The sequence below is a fragment of the Protomyctophum bolini genome (assembly GCF_963924005.1).
Source record: "Protomyctophum bolini genome assembly, chromosome: 5".
Lineage (NCBI taxonomy): Eukaryota > Metazoa > Chordata > Actinopteri > Myctophiformes > Myctophidae > Protomyctophum > Protomyctophum bolini.
This window is the reverse complement of record NC_137866.1, coordinates 48,265,524-48,291,208: the sequence shown is the minus strand read 5'-3', so window position 1 is coordinate 48,291,208 and position 25,685 is coordinate 48,265,524. Positions and strand designations below refer to the sequence as shown.

Sequence of the window (25,685 nt, the reverse complement as noted above, 5' to 3'; positions counted from 1 at the left end):
CATTTAGAATCATGACTAAAACATATTGGATTCTGTGAGAATAGCAGGTTTTGAATATTAATGAATCTTATACAATATTTAATAAATTTCAATTGTTTTCTTTACAGACTGGTCACCATATATATATATATATATATGACTCATGACTCATCCTATATGGGCTGTTGACTCATGAGACAACAGCCCTGGGGAATTTGATCAATAGTGTTGTTTTAGCCTATACTTCTCCAACTCTTCATTCCCTTTCTTTGTTTTCCCTTTCCCAGGTTGAAGAGAGCGAGAGACACACACACACACACACACACACAAGGAGCAGTAGAATGTTCCGTTTTCTGTGGTCCGCTGTGCTCCTGGTGGTGCCTGCAGTCCTGGCACTGTGCCAGGCTCTGCCAGCCCACTGGCTCCCTGGGGATTATTACACCATGGTGGACGCTGCGACGTTCCTGGATGACTACAACAGCACTTATGAGCAGGTCCGCTGCCAGCTGGAAATGGCCACATGGAACTGGAAAACCAACTTGACCCACTTCAACGCTCAACTCCGGGTGGGTACAGTTGTATCAGGACAGTGGACCTGTGGGCTCGGATCCCCAGGGGGATCTCTTTTTTTGTGTGTGGGTGTCCCCAGATGACAGTAAAGTGTGTGTGTGTGTGTGTGTGTGTGTGTGTGTGTGTGTGAAAAAAGACCATTAATACATCAAAAGTAATCAACAAACTACTATAAAAACTGGCCAAACATTGGTCAAATTATATAAGAACAACAAGGGTATTTTCACAATATTTCATTTTTTTCCCTTTTGAGTCAAACTAAATGTAAATTCCTCAACTTCTACAATCCCAAATGCTTGTTGGGGTGAGGGGGTCCCCGGTTCAAATCTGATTCTTTTGGGAGGTCGTGGCCCTGAGAAGACGGAGAACCACTGTAGTATAGGACAGTCATCAGAAACGCAGAGAGGTCGTCTTCATGTCGAGTGCATACGGGCGTGTGACACGTATATACCGTCAGAAACCTTTCATCCCATAACATGATGTTGGTGAATTGAAGTGTGTTTGCCTGCTCAGAGTGCTGTGGCGTTGGAGCACTTGTGTTCGTTTGAACCGGTTCCAAAGCAAACAACACACGCATGGTCCCGCTCCAGGAGGCTCCTGTGCAGAGTCGGGGCCCCCTAGTGCTGCATGCTTATACTCTATACTGTACATCCCAAAAAGGATTCCGGTATGAACGCCTGTGGCATCATCTAAACTGTCTTTTGTGTCATGAATGAATCACCAAGGCTATAATAGGAGGCTGGAAGGCTGGGAGGGGAACAGTTCACCACCATGAGACAACAGCTCCGGGGGGTGAACTCTCATGCCTCACTGGGGGAAAAGTGTATATAGGTTGAAGCTTCTCCTACTCTTCATCCACTCTTAGTTCTCTTCTTTTCTCAGGTTGACGAGAGTGATATAGAGAGCGTAAATTAAAGAGAGAGAGAGAGCTGGGAGAGAGAGCGAGTATTTTTTTTTTTAGAATGGTCGGGTTTGTGTGGTCCGCTGCTGTGCTCCTGGTGTCGCCCGTCCTCCTGGCACTATGCCAGGCTGTGCCGGCCCACTCATGGCTTCTTCTTCCTGGGCATTACGCCGACACCACGGCGGACGCTGCCCGGTTTGTGGACGACTACAACGCCACGTCTGAGCAGGCAAAATGCCGCTACCTCTTGGCCGATTGGAGCTACCAAACCAACCTGACGGACTTCAACTCTCGACTCAAGGTTTGTACAGTGGGCAACATCAGCGGTGGAAAGTCACTAAGTTCATTTACTTAACCCATTTAGGCCTGACTTTGTGTGAAAATGTCTTTTTAATTTTCTATTTTTTTCTGAAAAACCTCATGTTTCTCTATCCGTGGTGGTTAATATTTCATGTCAAGGACCCCAAAGATTATATGTAATATGCCTCCGCCCTCCCATCTGAAAATATGTTGTTCCAGAGACCTCTCCAAAAGCAAAGATTTGAGTTAAAAACGTTCTGAAAAAATATATATTCCAAATTTGCGCCACATTTTCAAGGTTTTTCAAAAATAGCAGACCTACAAGCTCGTAGCGCGCCACTATGAGCTTGTAGATCTGCTATTTTTCAATAGCTAAATTATAACATAATGTTTAAAACACCAAAAGGGGTTCCCGCCCAAAATGGCTTTTAAGTACAATTTTGAGGTATTTGTACCAATTTGAATTTCCAATACTTTTACTTCTATTCCACTACATCTCAGAGGCAAATATTGTACTTTAATTCCACTACATTTATTTGAAAACTTTAGTTACTTTAGATTTTGATTATTATTGCGATCAATCGTTTTCATTTACTATGAAATCCTGAGTCTCGCGTCCGTCACACCACCATATGTGACCAGATTTGACTGAGAGCCTGCCATTGTGCAAATTCAAGCTTTTCACCAGAGGAGTTTTTTTTTTCTTCCATTTTTCCCCCCAAAATGAGTTCATAGCACAGGCAGACTCTTCACATGCTAGACTAACTAAAGCATGTCTGAAATAAGTGTCAGAGCTGAAATCGACATGTAAATATGAAATAAATGTAGATATAGGTGTAATGTTAGAGACCACAGAAGTGAACCTTTCAAGACTGTTTTCTCAAAACTCTATAAGCTCTATAATCTCCAAAACTGGCGGGTCAAAACTGAACAACCAATATGTCAATTTGAAGCTATGATTCCCTGCTTTCATATGACGGGAGAAAAAGAAAATAAAAAAAAATCCAACGGCAGTCCCTCAGTCAAATGTGGTCACATATATGGTTGCCAATCCATCATGCCTTGTGACATCACGTGACATCATGGTCACGCCTCATGACATCACGCATCGCGACACGTCACCATATATGGCCGTCTCCATAATATGAAGATCACGATCCTGACCTTTTTCTTTTTTAGGTCAGGGTAGTTTTAATGGTTGTCTGTAGTTCAATGTTTGTTTTGTAAACGCCATTGACAATGAACATTTACGTCATAATTACCTCATTACGTAATATTGTGTCTTTATTGTTAATGGCGTTTAATGTCTGTGTTGGCACTGTTTGTTTTACATCACCATTACATCACCTAATCAACATGAGTTAGACTTTAATATATTAGCGCCACGGCCTTCCGGCAGAATGGTACAAGGCTTTTAAAGAGGAAATAACGCCACTTCTATTAGCCTCTTTCAACTGGACCCTTAAGAACACAGCTATTCCTCCATCGTGGGATCAAGCCTTGATTTCAGTAATACTAAAAGAGGGCAAAGACAAAGAACAGTGCGCCTCCTATAGGCCAATTTCTATATTGAATCAAGACTATAAACTTTATGCCGCCATCATTGCTAGGAGGCTCAATTCATTTATTACAGACCTGATTGACGAAGATCAAGCGGGCTTTGTCCTCGGGAGACAAGCTCAGGACAACATTAGACGCACCCTTCATGTTCTCAATCATGTTGAAAAGAGACAAACCAAGCTGTTGTTGACGAGCCTCGACCAGGAGAAAGCATTCGACTCTGTATCGTGGTCCTTCCTGTTTCAAGTACTGGAGCGAATGGGTTTTTCTAAGGAATCAGTTAATTGTATAAGAGCACTCTACTCTAAACCAGTTGCTAGAATAAGGGTAAATGGACGTCTCACAGATGGCATCACGCTGGAACGTGGAACGAGACAAGGTTGCCCGCTGTCCGCAGTTCTGTTCGCTATTTTTATAGAACCCTTAGCCCAGGCCATTAGAGAACATAAAAGTATAGAAGGTGTTGTCATAAAGGGAATAGAACACAAGCTGGCTTTATATGCAGACGATGTACTTTGTTATTTAACTAATCCCGAACAGTCCCTCCCACATCTCTTCGACCTTCTTAAAATATATGGTAGATATTCAGGCTATAAGTTAAATGTTCAAAAAACACAGGTCTTAGCCTACAATTTTGCTCCAAGAGCTAATACAGTACAAAACTTCCCCTTTAACTGGAATTTAAAAGCCATAAAATATCTAGGGGTTTGGATAACAAAAGAATTTGATAACTTGTATGACAAAAACTTCAATCCTATCAACTCCAAAATAAAAAATGACCTTACCCGATGGACTGTGCTCCCTATAACCCTGAGTTCAAGAATCGAAACTATCAAGATGAATATCCTACCAAGACTCTTATATCTCTTCATGTCTCTACCTGTTAATGTTCCACTTAAACAATTCAATGAGTGGGATAAGTTAATTTCACGATTCATTTGGAATGGCAGAAAACCAAGAATTAAATACACAACATTACAGCTAAGTAAGGAAAAGGGTGGCATGTCACTACCGAATCTTAGAGACTATTTCTATGCAGCCCAACTTAGATTTGTTGCTTTGTGGTGTGGCAACGACACAGACGCCAAATGGAAAAGCATAGAACTAAGTGAACAGGATATCCCAATACAAGCCATGTTAGGTGATAAACAATTAACCAAAGCCAGTATAGATAAACTAGATCCAATCACATCTTTCACACTACAGACATGGCACACCCTCGTCAAACAACTAAAAATAGAAAAGCAATCAAAAATACTGAGATGGGTTGCCTTTGATACGGCATTTAAGCCAGCGACACTAGATCAGAGGTTTAAGTTTTGGTTCTCCAATCATGACATCACATCCTACTATAAGCTTATGGAAGAAAACAGGTTACAGAGCTTTCAGAAACTGAGAGATACATATTTTCTAGAAAAGGAAGATTTCTTTAGATATCTCCAACTACGTCACTATTTCAATCAAGAAATTCAGAACCGTGAACCACAAATTAATCAAAGTAAACTTATTAATTTAATTACTCAGGCACATACGAAAGGAACAAAGAGAATAGTATCCAAATTATATAAAAGTATTTCAGACTCCAGAAAACATACAACCGATTACATCAAAGAGAAATGGGAGAAAGAACTGAATGCCCAAATCACAAGTGAACAATGGTTAAATATTTGCAGCACACAACACACAACTTCAAGTTCTAACACCTGGCGTGAATTCTGCTGGAAAAACACCTCCCGCTTTTTTATCACTCCAAAACTTAAATCAAAACAGCTTGGAATATCCCAGTTGTGCTGGAGAAACTGTGGAGAGGTAGATGTAAGCCACTATCATGTTTTCTGGGGTTGCTCTGAAATTCTCACCTTTTGGAAAAATGTCACAGAGAAATTACAGGAGATTCTGGGCTTTCAAATATTAGATTCCTGTGTGATGCTGTATTTGGGAGATTTACCAGAAGAAATTATGGGAAGTGACAGGTATCTGATGAAAATCTTTCTGGCTGCAGCGAAAAAAGCCATTACTCGGAAATGGCTACAGGTAGATCCTCCTTCCATAGACGAATGGTTCCAGATAGTCTCAGAAATATTCGACATGGAGAGAATGACTGCTAATTTAAGATTGAAGAGAGAGTCTTTTGAAAACAAATGGGAAAAATGGTTTGATTATACTGAACAACAGGTGAGCTAGGAACCAGAATGTTTGGCTTTTATTTTTTGCTTTGTTTTTTGTTATTTTTCTCTGAACATAAACAAAATATATAACCCTTGACACAAATTCGGTACTCATGTTTATGATATGCTTATTTCTAGAGGGTGACCCCATAGATGGGACGGTAATCAATGTTATTTATTTTCTTTATATACGGTATTTTACTGTTCAATATTATTGTATGTGGGTGTATGTATGACTGTGAGGGTGTGTGGGGATGTATGCGTGAGTGTGTGTGTGTGTGTGTGTGTGTGTGTGTGTGTGTGTGTGTGTGTATGTACGAGTACGCTTACATAATGTTTTCATTTTATTATTATCCTGTCTATGTGTCATCTCCCACAAGCATTTATCTACTGTTTTTACTTTTTATTTACTGAGTTGGCAACACATATTGTAATGTTCGATTGTTTGTCTTTTTACTTTCTGTATGTCCTTGTATGTCATTTCTGTTCATGAAAAATGAATAAAATTTAAGTTGAAAAAAAAAAAATAATAATATATTAGCGCCCCTCACTTCACACGGGAGTGATTCTTTTTTACTTGCGTTACTTGCGCGAGCAAAGCGTGCGCAAATACTGTTTTCGGCTGCGTATGTCGGTGACACCCTCGGCCAATCGGGGCGCTGCGTGCGTACGCTCGTGACTGGCTCGACCAATCGGAGTGCGAGTTGGCAGCTTGCTGCGTATACAGCATACAGCGTATACAGCAGGTGCTGCCACACTTAACTAAAAGAGCCGCGGACGTTTCTCGGCTCCACCTCCGCGGCTGACTGCCGCGGCGGACAGATTCCCGGTGAAAACGCTGTCCTCCTCCACGGCAGTCGGCTGCGGGGGTGGAGCTTCATTTCCATCCACCGGCTCTGAAACGAAGCTGCAGACGGCTTCTTCAGTCCGCGGCTGTCGGTCAACAGGTGTTGACACTTGAGTGTTTTAAGGCTCGAGTGAATTCACTGATCTATTTTGTCGGGCCGTCCATTTGTTACACTGCCCAATTGAACAGTACTTACATGTCATGCTGAAGTTGAACACGAGGAATGAAAATGCCTTTCGTACAGATTGAGACGTTCTATTTAATGTGAAACGTTACACCCCCGATACCCCTCTTCTTTTGTCGGCCCAGCCTAGGTGTCAATCAATGTAAATATGTTACTTCTCACAGGCATTCTATGAACCATAAGTATACCGCCTGTCCACAGGAATGCTTGAAGTGTGTTTGCATAATATTTGTTGACTGAAAACTGGCAGTTGGAGAAACCAATAAAAATGCAGAGATGTGCAGTTAACAGTTCTCAGTTGGCCTTAGGACAGGGAGGAATGCACGCACACGCACGCACGCTTTAAGATTGGTCTCCTATTAACTTGCAACAAGAATGCGACAAAAACAAAAGAATCTCCTTAATTCAAGGCTTCATGGGGTCAGTAATTATCGAATCAATCTGTGAAGTATTGCTTTAACAAGAGCTTGTGAACTACAGTGGGTCCAATGGAATAGCGGTTATTAGTTCCATTTTCTGAAACAACAACAACATTGTTGTCTTTCTTCAGGTGAAGGCCTCCATGGAGCTACAGGCCTTTGATGAGGCCTGGGGAAAGAGGGCCAAGACGGTGTTCCCTCAAGCCTTCCTTCAGACCCTGACTGACCTCCGTGTCAAGAAGCTGATAGGCAAGATCAGCCTCCTGGGAGCTGCAAACCTGCCAGAGAAAGAGAGACGGGAGGTACATAAATACTGTACACGTCTGGATATATACTGTACTGCTATGTCTGTGTATGGATCCTTCGCTAAACCCCATCCCAAAAACAATTGTCCAATGCTAATCCAAATGGTTTAGAAACCGTTGCTAAGCTGGGCGTCACCTCATAGCCCTGTCAATGTTATTTTGCATGGCTCGGTTGTTTGACAAATACACAGCTTAACTTCGGGAAAGTTACACGACTGACCCACCCAGCTGATGGCAATAATGCTAATCACCGTAGTTTTAGGCCCAAACCACACCAACGCAACTCCTTCCAACTGCCTTTGGGAATAGTGGTTGCAAGGAGTTGCATGGCGACCCTCTGGTGTGGTTAGGGCCTTTACATGAAAACAAACTCCTGTCAGACGTTATAGTTGATTGACTTGACATTTCTAGTTTATTGAAATAATGTCATGCACATTTCTCCAGTGCATAGCCTACTGCAGGACTTCGAAGACATTCCGAAGCTCTAGCTCCTGAAGTGATCGATTATTTATATGGACAAATCCAGTAATTTCAATGTCGTGAGAAGAAGCACGACTTTCCAGACCTTGGTCTGGCAGAGTGGAGCGGGTGGGGCTTAGCCAAGGTCAATTCTGTATTTCCGTACAATTGTATTAGATAGAGAGGTAGGCCTACTGTCATACTGAACAATAAACGATAATAATTTCTCCCCTGTTCTGTCCTTGTAGTTCAACACGATTAGTAGCACCATGGAACAAGTCTTTTCAACAGCCAAGGTGTGTCCAAAGCCACACGAGTGCTGGGATATGCAGCCTGGTAAGTAGCTTCAGAATTCCAATTTAGACACATTACCGCAGCCTTTGTACTAGTGAATAACCCATTTAGGCCTGACGAAAAGTCTCCTGAAAGAATATATATTCAAAGATTTGTGCCGCATTTTCACGATTCTTCAAAAATAGCAGATATACAAGCGCTATGAGCTTATATATCTGCTATTTTTCAATGGCTAAATAATGCTTAGGACCACTTCACCACTTTTCAACCTCTCTTCATATAGGTCCTCACTAATAATCATGATAAAATGGCACGATTTTTTTCTACTCAGTCTGTGTCTCATAGGAGGGCTGTGGGCAGTTTAGAAACCGTCTTCCAGTGACATCATCATTAGGAAAACAAGAAAACAAGATTTTTTTTACAAAAAAGTTTAGATTTTCATTATCGTGAGAACGATGGCTTCCATTTTCGCATTGCAACTTTTCAGGACTAGAAAGCCTGCAGTTTCTATTGGCTTGATTATTAGTGAGGACCTATTATATGAAGATAGGTTGAAAAGTGGTGAAGTGGTCCTTTAACCAAAACGGGTTCCCGTCCAGAATGGAATAATGAGGTGTCCAATTTCAAGAGAAACAGGTCGTCGTCGTCGTCGTCCCCCCCCCCCCTCTCAACTCGACTCACTTCGCTGTCCATGGTGCTGAAGACGGTGCACGGTATACTGTGGGAGATAGATCTTATCAGATAGAAGTTGCCGAGTCACAGACACGTGCTGTTGTTGTTTGAATATTAAAAATGGCTATTATTAAAACAACAATTACAATAGCTTGATTGTATTGTGTTGTCTGACTGTGTAGCATCTGCGCAGTTCGGCACATTGTGTTCCTCATTGGAAATGTAAAAGGAACACTTTGTAACAGTTTCTGGGGAAGAATAGTGTTGCTGCTCTTCAGTAGAATAAACACCCTGTTGACTGTACCTTTTACTGTAGGTGTTCGACTGCAGCAGTCACCTGTGTTGCATGTGCTGTGCTGTGCTGTGCTGTACTGTACTGTACTGTGCTGTGCTGTACTGTACTGTACTGTACTGTACTGTACTGTACTGTCTCACACAGTGGCCTTGTGGTTAGAGTGTCCGCCCTGAAACTGGGAGGTCGGGGTTCGATCCCCGGCCGGGTCATACCAAAGACTGTAAAAATGGGACCCAATGTCTCCCTGCTTGACACTCGGCATGGAAGGTTTGGATCGGGGGGGGTCAAATCTACTAATAACTGATCAAATGATTCCCGAGCGCGGCACGGCTGCAGCTCACCGCTCCAAGAGATGGGTCAAATGCGGAGAACAAATTTCAGGGGGGAATTAAAAGATTTCAGTGCACTGTGCCTACACATGTCGCGACCGCAGGTCGCGACATGTGTAGGCACAATGCAAGGAATAAATGCATTCGCCATGTATCCGAAGGAAGTCTGATCCAATCACTTTTAGATTTCTCCAGTTTAATCCTGAGTTTAAGTTTTTTAGTGTTCAAGATCTAATTTTAGGCATGTTTAAGCCTCGAGGAAAATCCGTGTTGAGGTTCTTAATCCACTGTTTTTCATTAAAACGTCTTTGTCCTACTGTCCAGTTAGGATTGTGTTGAAGTCCAGCGCATTTTAGAGCTCCAATGCCGTGCGCCATGAAATGTTGCACCAATCTTGTGGTTGTCTTTTTGGCATTGTTAATATTGTATCTGTGTCGTCCCAGCCTAGTACCTATTGTTTTACCTGTCTCTCCGACATATTGTAAACCACATTTTTCACATGTGATTAAATAAATGCAGTTGCTGGTTCTGGCTGTTATTTGTTGTTTAATCTCCAAGACTCGTTTTGTGGTTCTATTTTTTACTAATTGTTTGGGTTTGAAGTATTCTGGTCCCTGGCGTGCTGGTGTGTTGATTTCTTTTAGCTTGCTGTGTACTAGATAATCTTTAAGGTTTTTATTTTTTCTGTAGGCCGATATAATTTTATAATCTTTTAGAAGATCGTCTGTTCGGTTCTCAAAATTCCTTTTTATTCTGTTGTTGGCTAGTGTGCTCTGTGTTGAATAACTGGTTATCAGGGCCAATTTGGGGCCTGTATCTCGCACTTTTATTTCTAAGAAGGTTTTTTGGGCTTTCCGGAGGAAGGTCCTAGTGTATCCTCTTAGTCTGAGGGCATTAAATAGAGTTTTACAAGCTATTTTGAAATCACTTCTTTGCGTGCAAATCCTATGGAATCTTAGTAGTTGTGATTTGACTATTCCTGTGTAGGAGTGTGTCGGGTGGAATGATGTTTTGTGTAATAGGGCGTGAGTGTCTGTTTCTTTAAAGAATACTTTTAAGTCTAGTTTCCCATTTGTGTTAAGTTTGGGCCCTTGAAGATTGTTACATCAAGAAAGTCAATCCTTTCTGTGTGTGTCACATATTTTATCGTTATGGATCTATGATGGCTATTTAAAACATCAATAAATTCCTGGAATTCTTCTTGGCTATGTTCCCATATTCCAAATATATCATCTAGAAATCTATAGTAATGTCTCGGTTTAAGTCTGCATTTTTCTAGTGCAGTCTGTTCCCATATGCTCATGTAAATGTTTGCATAAGATGGTGCAAATCTCTTTCCCATGGCCGTGCCTTTGATTTGTAAATAGAATTTGTTGTTAAAGGAAAAATCATTCTGGGTTAGATTTAAGTCTAGTAATTGGAGTAATTCCTCCTCTGGTCGACTTGTGTCTGGGTATTTACTAAAGACTTCCCTGACTGCTTGTAGTCCTGATTCTGTTTCAATGTTTGTGTAGAGGCTGTCTATATATATTGAAAATAGAAGGGCCTCCTTTCCTACTTTAATAGCTTTAATTTTGTCCACAAAATCGTAAGTGTCTTTTATAAAACTGGGGTGTTTTATCGACAGTGGGTTCAGGAAATATTCAATAAACTCTGCTGTCTGATACGTCTCGCTGCCACAGTCCGACACAATTGGTCTCCCGGGTGGAATTTCATATGGTATTGTCCATGAATCCGGGCTTTTGTGTATTTTTGGTAAAAGATAAAATATCCTAGCCCGTGGGCTATCCTGTCCTATTAAGTACTGATGTTGTTTGGCGTTTATGTGCCTTTTGTCCTTAAGTCTATTTATGATGGCTATGGCCTTCGTAGCTGTCTGCATGTAAATGGGTTGGTCTAATTGCCTATAATGGTCCTGATTGTTGAGCTGTCTCTCACCTTCTAAAAGGTATTGGTGTCTATCCATAATTACTATGCAGGAGCCTTTGTCTGCTGGTTTGATAATGATTTGTTTGTTGTTGATTAGTTCCCTAAGTGCCCTGGTTTGTTCTATTGTGAGATTATCTTTTTCCTTAATGTGTCCCGGTATGCGTGTTACCGTATTCATGTCCTTCTGCATCAGTCGTTTAAGACTGCTTGGGATTAAATTCTCAGACGGTTCCCAGCTCGATTTTGGTCGAAAAGGCAGTATCTCCGTTCCCTGGTCCATTCCAAAGTGTGTAGCTAGTTTCAATCTGCGGTGATACTGAGAAAGGTCTTTCTTTAACCTGTTGGTTTGTTGTTTATAGATATCCAGTGTCGGGACAAAGGAAAGTCCCTTTTCCAGCAGTTCGGTCTGGTGTTGATCTGGCTGGAAGTAATGGGACAGATTAATTATGTTTGACTTGCCCCCCCCTCCTTTCTGGGTTTATGGGGTCTATAAGTTTAAACTAGTAAACCAATTTACAAGCATTGCTTTGCCTGTCTCTGTTGTCCAATGTACGTTATCAGGAACCACTTTAAACTCCCTTTCATCCAATTTAGGGAGGTAACTATAGGTAACAATATTGCGATTTAGCTCTCTCATGTTATCCTTATCCTTTATTGAGAAATTAGTTGAGTAGTTGACTAAAGGGACATGGATACTTGCAGTTGGGAATGCGTTCCGTGCTGCTGCGATGGCCTCTCTCAATGCCCTCTGCGTTTGTTTTGGAGCGTGGCCTCTCTCGTTTATCCCAACCGACAGGATGCAATAGGCTACAGTGGTGTTGCTCGGTATCCTCTCTAGTAGGGCCTTCGTATGTTGGAAGCCCATTCCTGGGTAGCAATCCACTTGCAGATCTGGTCGTGTCAGAGATGGAAGTTGGCTCATGTTTGAGTCTCCTATGATGAGGATGCTTTTCTTTGGGTATAGTCTCCAACGTTGGTTCTTCTTCCCGGTGTTGATGTGTTTGTAGACTTCCCCTGGGGTCCTTGGCTCGTCTATTTCTGGTTCATCTGTTTCCTTTTCTCGGTTCTCTCCTGGGTCTGTCCTGGTCCTCCTAGGGGCTGCTTCTGTGTCCTGGGTCCGGTCCTGTGTAGTCTTCTTCTTTGTTGGTTCCGTCCTGTTGTGGTCAGTCCTCTGGGGTTTTGGCGTGCCATTTGGATTGGCTCTCCTACTTCGTGTTTGCCTCTGTGGTGGGCTCTTCTGTGGTGGTAGGGTCAGGGAGGGGAACTCTACTTCCGATAGATCCGTTCTAGGGGGGACCTGTACTATGGTTGGTAGTATTGTCTTGGAGATAAGTATGGTGGGGAACATGGGGGGGGTCGAGGTCAGAGAGGGTGGGGAGAGAGGGGCAGTGGATACACAAGGGGGGGGTTTTTGTGGAGAACGATGGGGAGTGGACACAGGTATATCAGGATCAGAGGAAGGAGGAGGAGGGGGGGGGGTGGGGGTAAAGTGGGAATAGGCAGAGAGATAGTAGTAGATGGGGGGGGTTGGGGTAAAGTGGGAATAGGCAGAGAGACCGTAGTAGGAGGGGGGGGTGGGGGTAAAGTGGGAATAGGCAGAGAGACAGTAGTAGGAGGGGGAGGGGTAGAAATGACAGTTCTATTTGATCTGAGCTGTGTGATCATAAGTTGGGCTTTGTTTATCTCCAAATGTGTTAGTCTTTTCCCTAAGTTTTTTCTAGCCCATCTGATTGCTATGGTAAAGGCTTTTTTCTCCTCGTCCTCTGTTAAGTTATCTGTTAACTCTTGTTTGGTTGTGTTTAAGACTGTGGTGTAGTGTTCTTCTAAGGCTAAGATGGTTGTGTGACACCAGTGTCTGGATATCCCTTCGAGTAATAGGGTGGTTTTAGCCGTTGGTAGAGCTGGTTTTATCAAATTTATGAGTTCAAGGGTTTTCCTTGCTATACTCGCTGGTGGTCTGCTAGAAGAATTTACATTCTGCAGATGATGTGTACTTATGATCAATTTGTTCATGGTTCTGATGGCTTTTAAGAAGTCACCTCTTTCTGTGTGGTGTGTGTGTGTGTAGGTATGTGTGTTGTATCTTACGGGACCCGATCGGGTCTGGTGTTGAGGTCTCTCTCCGGCTCTTGGGTGAGGTACTGACTGCTGGTTTTGCTGTCTCTTGTTCAACCAAGGTTGGTTCTGTCTCCGGAGGACCTGTGGTCTGTGGTCAGGCCGTTGGTTGTGTGGAATTCCCTGTGACTGGTGGGGAGATCTCTGTCTGGGTCTGTTCTTCAACCAGGGCTCCTCCAGTCTAGGGTGGAATTCTCGCCTGTCTTCCGGCGGTATGGTGTTGATTCTCTCCTGGTGATATGGCTGGTTTCCAGCCCATCGTCTCGGTGGAGGGTCTCGTCGGTGTGGCCCGTCCTCAGGCCATGTAACTTCCGTGGTTCTGCGGTGGTCTCTCCATTGGTTCTTCTGATGCATGCTATAGCTTTTTCGGACTGGTATTGTCCTTCTTCAGGCAGGATTCTGTTAGAAGAATGATTAGTTGTGCTGAAACCCTGGTTTATATGTGTTCCTAATGGTGGGCGTGACTGATAGTCTTTGGCCAATCAGCTTTGTTTGATAGGTGTGGCTTACTTAGCCATTGTTTCACTCTGTCCAATCAGAATCAATGGGTGTGTGTTCTATTGTTCTGGATTCTTTCAGTTGTGGTTTGGTTTTAGTAGAGACCAAATGTCTCTAATGGAGAATCAGTAATAATTATAAAAGACTTATCTCCGGTTTCCAGGTACTAGCTCAGGGGGGAATTAAAAGATTTCAGTGCACTGTGCCTACACATGTCGCGACCGCAGGTCGCGACATGTGTAGGCACAATGCAAGGAATAAATGCATTCGCCATGTATCCGAAGGAAGTCTGATCCAATCACTTTTAGATTTCTCCAGTTTCAGGGGGGGGGGGGGGGGGATCCATTTCTATGTACCAAGATCACTCCATGCAGCTAGTGCAGGGATACACACAATGATTAGTCTTTAGGGTGCGTTGTGTTCCATTTGATATCCTTCTCCTGTCAAAGCAGCTCACACATCTTGCTGCTGTGTTTGCACATTGGTGTAATTCGCATTGTGTGTGCAGTGGGTCTGTCTTCCCTGTCTGTGCCTATGATGGCCTTTCTCAATCGCAGGGACTCTGAGCTCACTGAGTCCGTACCTAGTTAAGATTTGTCTTTGTTTTGGGTCGGTCATGATGCTCAGGTGTTCTGCCACAGTGTAATCTCACCTGTCACTGTCATCCGGTCACAGGGAGAGAAGGTGATTGCCCCCCCCCCCCCCCCCTTTTATGTTGTATTAATGTATTTCTATTCCAATGTAATCCCTCAACTCAACTCATTTTGGTTCAAATATGATTATTTTGGGGGGGGGGGGCTGTACTGTATGGTACTGTACTGTAGTTTGTGTGTTTTAATTGTGTGTTGGATTGGTCTGCTGTCCCTCTCTCCAGAGCTGACCGACATCATGGCCTCCTCCAGGAGTTACAACAAGCTGCTGTATGCGTGGGAGGCCTGGCACAACGCAGCAGGGGTTCCTCTACGGAAGCTTTACCCCACATTTGTGAAGCTCTTCAACAAGGCCGAGGTGGCCGATGGTAGGAACCATCTACCGTGTTTGTGAAGTTAGTTGTTAGTTATTTCAGATACTTGGCCGTTGGTCCGACGTTTGACAGCAAATGTGTTTATGTCATTCCATTTTAATTATTCCTGCATAGGTAATCAACACTGAGGCCCCTTTTCCACCCGGTTGGTTCCCAGTGGGAACCGGTTCAGTTCTTTTCCACCCGGTTGGTTCCCAGTGGGAACCGGTTCAGTTCTTTTCCACCCGGTTGGTTCCCAGTGGGAAACGGTTCAGTTCTTTTCCACCCGGTTGGTTCCCAGTGGGAACCGGTTCAGTTCTTTTCCACCCGGTTGGTTCCCAGTGGGAACCGGTTCAGTTCTTTTCCACCCGGTTGGTTCCCAGTGGGAACCGGTTCAGTTCTTTTCCACCCGGTTGGTTCCCAGTGGGAACCGGTTCAGTTATTTTTGGTTTTCAGTCCATGAAGCCAGAGCTCCAAAATTGAAACGTTAATTATGAATTAAGTCGGCAAAACCATACCTATATTAGATTGTTATCACCATTAAACTTCCCCAATTGAGTACTTACACGAAGACAATGATTTATTGTATTACAATTTTTTTATTTTTATGCAAATGTAGGAAAATATGCAAAATAATCAAAAATATGAAAAAGCTACTACTGTGGAAGGGTTATGATGTATTAATTTACTTGTATTGATCCTATAAACAATTTAATATAGGGTATAGTTTGCCCACCAATTTTGGAGCTCTGGCTCATGGACTAAAAACCAAAAATAACTGAACCGGTTCCCATTGGGAACCAACCGGTGGAAAATAACTGAACCGGTTCCCATTGGGAACCAACCGGTGGAAAATAACTGAACCGGTTTCCCATTGGGAACCAACCGGTGGAAAAGAACTGAACCGGTTCCCATTGGGAACCAACCGGTGGAAAAGAACTGAACCGGTTTCCCACTGGGAACCAACCGGTGGAAAAGAACTGAACCGGTTCCCATTGGGAACCAACCGGTGGAAAAGGGGGTCAGAGAGAAAGACACACACGTTGCCATTGTATTTTATCAAAGGTTTTGAAGATGCTGGTGATTCCTGGAGATCCAAGTATGAGACGGACACCCTTAAGGAGGACGTGGAGAAGATCTACAAGACCATAGAGCCTCTCTACCAGAACCTGCATGCGTATGTCCGCCGCAAGCTCTATGATCACTATGGGCCCAAATACGTCAACCTTAAAGGACCCATCCCTGCCCATCTGTTGGGTATGTGTGTGACCTTCAATCCGTGGTTTCCAACCCTTTTTTCATATAAGGTCCATTATTTATTGGGCATTTGAGCCACGGACAACTGTTTGATGAGATTTAGCCTCTCGGAGGCAAAACGTTTGCTATCGTTGGATACGATTTTGTCCACAATTCCGTGCTGTATTGATGTGGTGCCGTATAAGATGACAGGCAAACGTTGATCGGAAGTAACAATTCTTCTAGACTTCTCGTAGTAATGCAGATGTTTCACAATAATTTAACTCTTGAGAGCATATGAACTGAACACCAAATGGTCCATCTTCACTATTTGTGTATAGGCCACAACAAAGTGTATAATGCAGGTTTAAGTGGGTTAATCAGACTACTGGATTTTAGTCGATTATGAAAAAACAAACAAAAAAATCTGTTCCCATTTGTCCGTGTTGATTTGACTAAATGATTTCTAAATGATTACCAAAAAAAGAAACTTGCTTCTCGATTGATTAAGTGAGTTATCGGTTCTAAATATTGGCTGCAACTTGTTCTGCCTCCTATACTGCATGCACTGGTACGCAGTGCCAGCTCAGTGGCCTTGTGGTTAGAGTGTCCGCCCTGAGACTGGGAGGTCGTGGGTTCGATCCCTGGCCGGGTCATACCAAAGACTGTAAATAACGGGACCCAGTGCCTCCCTGCTTGACACTCGCCATCAAGGGTTGGATTGGGGGTGGGAAGTGAGGACGCTGGCGTCGACTGTTCGCCGCTTCACCTCCCAATGTATGAATGAATGAACCGTTGTAAGCGCTTTGAGTAGGCACGTAGTGCATAGAAAAGCGCATAAATTATTATGTCTGCTAGGGGGGGTTGTACGGTATGCTTGACTCAAATACGTCTCTCATCCTATAGGAAACATGTGGGCACAGCGGTGGAGCAATATTTATAGCATGATGATTCCATATCCTGGCAAAACCCACGTGGATGTGACCGAGGCCATGGTTAAAAAGGTACGAGCTGTGACAGACCGTGGAGTATTATTACATGTGTGCCGACGCAATAGAGTGGGAAAGCATTGTTTATTTTAAAGGCGTCTTCAGAAATGTGATGGGGGTCATCCCATTTTGGGCAAGTGGCTATGGGCGTTTATAGCCCAAAGCCACTACTATGGAACTACTTTGTTCCAACCCATAACTCCCTTGGGAAACTTTGTGACAGCTGCTGAAAGTTGGGGTACCATAAACATTCAATATAAGGCAAAATCTTAAAAGAATATTTCATTATGCTTTAAGTACCATGTGACATGTCAAACTAGGGGGTTTTCATGATGCTGAATCCATTCCAAGAATTAGTTTAGCAATGGATTCAGAATCATGAAAAACCCCTAGTTTGACACGTCACATGCTACTTAAAGTATAATGAAATGTGGACATTTTTGCCTTATATTGGGTGTTAATGGTACCCCAACTTTCAGCAGCTGTCACAAAGTTTCCCAAGGGAGTTGGGTTGGAACATTTTTTTCTGTGGTAGTAGACACCTTTATGAACACATTTGTGAAGAAAGCTATAGTGCCACACATTTAGCTAATTTTCCCTAATTATGGCACTGGACGAGGGGAAAGTATTTTACTGACCGACCACAGCCTATAGCCAAGCGTTGCCTAGCAACGGAGAGCTAAACAATCCGTGGCAATCGCCGATCTGAAACTATTTGAAATTATTTATTAGGAGTAACCCCTTGAGATGAAACATCTCATTTTCAAGGGGGTCCGCAAGCTGAATCAATAGAATAAAAATACAAGTCGTTGAAGTCATCTTTTGGCAGTGAGCACCATTGGAGGAAAAGACGTTAAAGACATCTTAATGTCTTACTGTATACCTCATGTGTATTGCTCCATCAGAAATACAATGCTACACACATGTTCTGTGTTGCTCCATCAGAAATACAATGCTACACACATGTTCTGTGTTGCTCCATCAGAAATACAATGCTACACACATGTTCTGTGTTGCTCCATCAGAAATACAATGCTACACACATGTTCTGTGTTGCTCCATCAGAACTACAATGCCACACACATGTTCTGTGTTACTCCAACAGAACTATAATTGCACACACCATAGAGTCCTATATAAATATAATAGAGACGTCACCGGATTTCTCCTCCCATCCACTTGCATTGAGTTGCTCACCCAGCGCATGAGGCGATATCACCCCTTCTTCCGGGCTTCGAACAGAGTGCATTCTTGGGATGCATTTGGGCCAAACACATGAACGAGTACCGTGTGTACGTTCACTGCTCCATCACAATGCACACATGTTCTGTGTTGCTCCATAAGAACTATAATGCCACACACATGTCCTCCGTCTATCTCCATCAGAACTATAATGCCACACACATGTCCTCCGTCTATCTCCATCAGAACTATAATGCCACACACATGTCCTCCATCTATCTCCATCAGAACTATAATGCCACACACATGTCCTCCATCTATCTCCATCAGAACTATAATGCCACACACATGTCCTCCGTCTATCTCCATCAGAACTATAATGCCACACACATGTCCTCCATCTATCTCCATCAGAACTATAATGCCACACACATGTCCTCCATCTATCTCCATCAGAACTATAATGCCACACACATGTCCTCCATCTATCTCCATCAGAACTATAATGCCACACACATGTCCTCCGTCTATCTCCATCAGAACTATAATGCCACACACATGTCCTCCATCTATCTCCATCAGAACTATAATGCCACACGCATGTCCTCCATCTATCTCCATCAGAACTATAATGCCACACACATGTCCTCCGTCTATCTCCATCAGAACTATAATGCTACACACATGTTCTGTTTCTCCATCAGAACTATAATGCCACACACATGTTCTGTGTTTCTCCATCAGAACTACAGTATAATGCCACACACATGTTCTGCGTTGCTCCATCAGAACTATAATGCCACACGCATGTCCTCCATCTATCTCCATCAGAACTATAATTCCACACACATGTCCTCCATCTATCTCCATCAGAACTATAATGCCACACACATGTCCTCCGTCTATCTCCATCAGTACTATAATGCCACACACATGTCCTCCATCTATCTCCATCAGTACTATAATGCCACACACATGTCCTCCATCTATCTCCATCAGAACTATAATGCCACACACATGTCCTCCATCTATCTCCATCAGAACTATAATGCCACACACATGTCCTCCGTCTATCTCCATCAGATCTCTAATGCCACACGCATGTCCTCCATCTATCTCCATCAGAACTATAATGCCACACGCATGTCCTCCGTCTATCTCCATCAGAACTATAATGCCACACGCATGTCCTCCATCTATCTCCATCAGAACTATAATGCCACACACATGTTCCGCGTTGCGGAGGAGTTCTTCACCTCGTTGGGCCTCAAGGAGATGCCTCCAGAGTTCTGGAAGGAGTCCATGCTGGAGAAACCCACCGACGGACGAGCGGTGGAGTGCCACGCCTCCGCCTGGGACTTCTACAACCGCAAAGACTTCAGGTTAGCACGGCCGCAACACGTTGGTGTAAAGCAACGCAGTACTGTATACTTACTGTAAGTAGAATTTGAGGCACTTCACTTTACTGGAGTATTTCCAATTTGCTATACTTACAATTTAGGCATTTAGCAGACGCTCTTAATCCAGAGCGACTTACATTAAGCAAGAACAAAAAAAGCATGGGAATACATCACATAAAAAGCATTTATCATGAAACATGCGTAAGCTAAGAAAGTAATGGTGGAATATATATATAATTAAACTATACATATAAACTATACATATAAACTATACTATACTATACTATGTACTATGACGTGCTATGACTACATACAATGCAATTATAGTGCTGTCTACATAACATGGTATAAGTCTGTATCAAATGTTATCTAAGTCTACAGAAATGCTTCTACTCCACTACATCTCGGATCCAAATATTGTACTTGTACTCCGCTACAATTTATTTGAAAACTTTAGTTACTAGATACTTCAAATATATTTTTTATTATTATTACAAAACATACATTAACCAATTCAGCCCTATATACACACATTTCGGCCATTTGAAAATGGCCGATCTGCAACCTCACTGTATTCTGACCTTGTAGACTAGATCGGCTCTTTTCACATTATTTTTACAGGCCTACATTTGAAAACTTGAAATGGGACATTCAGCATAATGAGTACTTTTACTTTTGATAATTTAAAGTACATCTTGATCCCAATACGTTTGTACACTTACTCGATACATTTTGAATTCCGGACATTTACTTTTACTTAACCCATTTTGGGGCGGGAACCTCTCTTGGTGTTAGCATCATGTTATGCTTTAGCTATTGAAAAACAGCAGATCTACAAGCTCATAGCGCGCCACCGAGTGGCGCGCTATGAGCTTGTAGGTCTGCTATTTTTGAAAAACCGAAGAACGACTGACGAACGTAGCAAACGTAGCTTTTTCAGAAAACTGTCGGGATGTAGAAGACTTTTTTTTTAGAATCTGATCTCAGGTCTGTATGGTCGTGGACGGTATTGTGTGCGTGTGTATAGGATCAAGCAGTGTACCAAGGTGACCATGGACCATCTGTCCACGGTGCATCATGAGATGGGACATGTGGAGTACTACCTGCACTACCAGGATCAGCCTGTAGGCTTCCGCCGCGGAGCCAACCCTGGCTTCCATGAGGCCATAGGGGACGTCATGACTCTGTCCATCGCCACACCCAAACACCTGCAGACCATTGGCCTGCTGGACTCTGTCACCAACGACCCCGGTATAGCATTCATTAACCCATTTTGGTGTTTTAAACATTATGTTATAATTTAGCTATTGACAAATAGCAGCTCTACAAGCTCGTAGCAAGTCGTGAAAATGTGCCTCGAATCTTTGAATATGTGTTGTTACAGAGTGAACATTTTAACTCGATTCTTTGCTTCTGGGTTGGGGTCCCTGGAACAACATTTTTTTCAGATTGGGGGACGGAGGCATATTACATAATAATGTTTTGGGGTCCTTGACATGAAATGTTGAGCACCACTGATACAGAAACATGAGGTATTTCAAAAAAACTCTCAGGATTTTGAAGATTTCTTTTTTTATTTCGACGTCAGGCCTAAAATGGGTTAATTCATTTATTATAATTCTTGCTTCAGCCAGTTCAGATAGATGGATGGATAGATAGATAGATGCCTATATTATTCCTTAGGACATGAGCTAGATTAGTAGATTTGTTTTGCAATTGATCCTATAGCTACATGTGGTCTCAACAACTAAACAAAGACGGCATTAACCCATTTTGGCCTGACGTCGAAATAAGAATATTATATATTCAAAGATTTGTGCCGCATTTTCACCATTTTTCAAAAGTAGCTAAAGTATAACATAACGCTTAGTTAAAACACCAAAACGGGTTCCCGGCGGTAAGTCAAGCTAAGGAATTCAGCCGACATCAACCATTCAAATTGTTTATGCTATATTCTATAATATACTGTAAGGCTAAACACCGCATTGTGTTTATGCACAGAGAGTGACATCAACTACCTGTTTACGATGGCCCTGAAGAAAATTGCTTTCCTGCCGTTTGGCTACCTCATCGACCAATGGAGATGGAGCGTGTTCAGCGGGGACACGCCCCCAGAGCGCTACAACTCTGAATGGTGGCGACTCAGGTATAGCGGGCTATATCAAATGAATCCCTTTTTTCACTCATGCTATTATATGTAACATTCATTTTGACGACACCTCTTGTAGCTCCGTTACATCATAGTTATAGTCATTATATGGTATTTGTCTATACGGAAGTACTGCTCAAAGAGGAATGCATGCTGCAACAAGTTGTCGGAAACGGTATTGACTTTGGAATAAATCAATACGTATATAGGTGTTCCTGAATCTGGGATGTGCAGTATTATACAGGATAACATACATTTATATGGTTATATAAATATGGTTTGGGAAGTTGCCAGCCGACTCCGGATAAGCTGTTGAAGATGGATGGATGGATGTTTGTATGAATGGACTATTTAGGGGCGTAACGATATACGTAGTAACGGAAAGTAACTGCGTCGAAACATCGATTTTAATCTCAATCTTATTGATTTATTACGTCAATTACGTCGCTAGCCATAAGGGGATTAAAAAAACTGCACTGTCCACATGTTTCACACAGATTTAATTGATTTGCTAAATAGTTACTGTGTCGATTTTAAATGATTGAATCGTATCGCATCGCCACAGTCCTGTACTGTATCACATGGACATGTAAGGATCACGTTGACTTATAATGCCACGCACACCAATGTCATTCTCTTGTGCCTTTTTGAAAGGACAAAGTACCAAGGAATCTGCCCACCCGTCAAGCGCACAGAGGAGCACTTTGACCCTGGAGCAAAATACCATGTCGCTTCAAACACACCTTATATCAGGTAAGAAATGCTACATTTCCTTCAAACACGCCATACGTACATGATACATCAAAGATTTTGATGATTAACATTCAACAGCACAAGATTGATTGTGAAAAGTGGAAAATGACAGCCCTGAGAGAGAGAGCCCTGCTACAGAACAAACACTACACTTATGACTCATCATGATGGCACCCTCATCCGCTCTCCTCATCCATTCATCTTCTCTCCCCTTGAGCTAGCTGAACTCTCCGTCTAACCTGACGGCCAGTGTTTTTGTCTGGTTTATTTTTGAGTGGCGCAACCACTCCTACAACCAGCAATGTCCGTGCCTATGTGTATCTGAGCACGAGTATATGACTTATTAGTACCAGTAGGGGGCGCCAGAAACAGAGAGAGGGATAGTGCTGCTCTGTTGACTGCTAATATGAGAGAGCGAGAGAGAGAGAGGTGGGGGGGGGGGATTGCACCACTCAGTTCACACGGGTGTGATTTTCTATTGCATGTTGTGTCAATTCGACTAAAGTAAACATATAAAGATGACTCTGCGACCGACCGTCTCCCCTGCAGGTATTTCTTCAGCTACATCCTGCAGTTCCAGTTCTACGAGAAACTGTGCCAGGCAGCCAATCACGTTGGCCCCCTGCACACATGTGACATCTACCGTTCAAGGGCGGCAGGAGCTGTCTTGGAGTAAGTCCTGACTCCTCCTATATAGAGTTTATAATAATAATAATAATAATAATAATAATAAACTCTATTTATATAGATCTTTTCAAAAAACACTTTTACAAAGTGATTCACAACACTAACCCTCCGACTGTCATTAGAACGACAACCTACCTCAAACCCTAGCCCAACCATAACCGCGAGCACGGGAGCGGCGCATGTTCCACCTCATGTCCGACTGCTGTTTCCGCATGTCGGACCTTTGGTGTGTCGGATCTGCGTCCCAACTTGTGTGCAAAGCGCGAGTTGGCAGCTCGACAGAGTGCATTTCTAGTTTTGTGTTGTATTTATTTTTGTAATAATGCTAGAACAATGCCTGTTTCAGCATGCTATACCAGGAATAGAAAGCCTGCCGTTTCTATTTTGCTTTAATTGCCCATTGATGATGTCACTGGTAGGAAGGTTTCTGAACTGATGCCATATTGTGATGAGCATTAGTGAGGACCATTGATTTGAAGATACTGTAGGTTGAAATGGGATTGATTGATTGATTGATTGATTGATTGGCTGTACGTTTAGTTTGGCTGTTTTTTGAGAACATGATGCGACATCATGTGGCAAGAAAGGCCATATGGCTTGTGCAGTCCAATGGGGTCGGAATTGGGTGAAGTGGTCCTTTAAGCCCTATTTTATACGGTATATGATGATTGATTGTTTATTTATTTTCGTGTCATGCACACCTTGTGCCCAACCCTCATGGGTTTATAAGACACCATTTCACATTTGCAATTACAGCATGATTACATTACATAATTCATTATATCACACCTCAGATGTATACAGAGTACTCTGTCTTCTTTCCCAAGCTTGACAAATAAAATCTGCTACAACGAAAGTCCCTTTGGCAAAACATATCTCCATTTTTACATAGTCATTTAAATCTAGGAAATCCCCACATATAGAAGACATCTTATTAACCAAAATATTCCTTAAGTCATCGTATTTAGAGCAGTAAAACTAAAAGTGAAGTTCGTTTTCAATTTCATCCAGATCACAGAACAGACAATATCTCTCATATTCAGGGGTGGCATTAAACCTGCCAGTCTCCAGTGCTAATGGTAATGTTCCTGACCTTATTTGAGCACAAAGAGATCGTTGCCTTTTGTTTAAATTATACTTCACATAAGGTTCTACAGTGTATATGTCCTTTATAAGGCAGTAGGTTCGCAACTTAGGTTTGTACCATATATAGGTCCCTACACCAGTTTTCTTTGTGTCTGGAGAACATTGTATTTCTAATTTGTTGAACATTACATTGTAATCTATTTTGAAAAATAAAAAACAACTCATTTGAATAAAATAAACTTAAAATAAAAATAAAATAAATTAACTCAGTTCATTTGTCCAGGGGTGACCACCTCTAAGATCCCAGTTAAAGATCTTTTTGGTGAGTCTCTCCTCAGACATCTTCACAAGTCTATTCCATAGCCGTATCATTTCGCATTTGTGTTTGCAAAGGTGTTGCGCAAACATGGTGAAAGTAGCAGATCTACAAGCTCTTATTTTATTTTTTCCAAAATAGTTTGTTAATTTATTTTATTAAATTACCAATGTTCTTTTTTAATAATCAACTGCATACAGGTATAGTTCAATTTACGATGAAATGTTGCAGCCCTATAAGTGAGATCTCATTTCCATATTCTCCAGGACGGTGCTGAAGTCTGGCTCTTCCAAACCCTGGACTGAAGTTCTCCAGTCGACTCTGGGGACCGACAAGATGGACGCCGGGGCTCTGATGAGATACTTTGATCCCGTGATCAAATGGCTCCAACAGCAGAACGCCGAAGAGACCTTAGGCTGGCCCGACGTCACCTGGGTGCCGGCCGTCCCTGAGGGCTATGCACAGGGTGTCGGTTGGTGAGAAGGGGTTTAACGACACATGTGTTAAAAACACTGGACCAAAAGCCCAACCGTTACCACCATTGCCATATAGTTCAAAAGTACAACTTTTTTTTACTTTTGACAGCTTCAAAAATTTTGCAGATGCTTGTCTCATTTTAAATGGACTTGCACCTCCACCACTGAGACAGTAGGCTACATAGATCGAAGGGACAGTGGTGACAGAGCAACAAGGGCAACTACCAGAGGAGACTGTGAAGTGCCAAGCAGACGTAGTGTGTTTGGTGTAACAGTCTTCTCTGTCAGAGCCTCCCTATACAGAAGTAAGAGAGACCTCCAACTATTTGACCTTCAAATTTAACCTGAAGATCAGGTGGCTAAAAATAACTATAAGCACTATTTAGTATTCATCACCCGTGTCATTTTTCACTTCACTTTCAGTTGTTCTGTCCCCTGTACCATGTTGATCTGTTCCTGTATTGTACTGTATTGTATTGTGTTTTTTGTGTGCACATATAGTGTTGCATGGGTGCTTGCACATGCACACGTGGCATCAACGCATGGTGTTGTGTGCCTGGCACACTATACACTCTGTCTTTCTT

At 42.6% G+C, this 25,685-nt stretch overlaps 1 protein-coding gene across 1 annotated transcript; it reads left to right on the top strand.

The window, feature by feature from the left end:
* Positions 1-320: 320 nt before the first annotated feature.
* LOC308315170 (angiotensin-converting enzyme-like) lies at positions 321-25,266 on the top strand (the record flags this gene model as incomplete). The annotated part of the gene is made up of 14 exons (XM_080763010.1): positions 321-545; positions 1,432-1,455; positions 1,578-1,751; positions 7,060-7,230; positions 7,941-8,028; positions 14,699-14,842; positions 15,893-16,084; positions 16,970-17,067; positions 19,444-19,616; positions 20,662-20,885; positions 21,636-21,780; positions 22,438-22,536; positions 23,086-23,208; positions 24,892-25,266. 14 exons carry the CDS (start codon positions 321-323, stop codon positions 25,103-25,105), a joined length of 2,094 nt encoding a protein of 697 aa, XP_080619136.1. The 3' UTR covers positions 25,106-25,266.
* Positions 25,267-25,685: the final 419 nt, after the last annotated feature.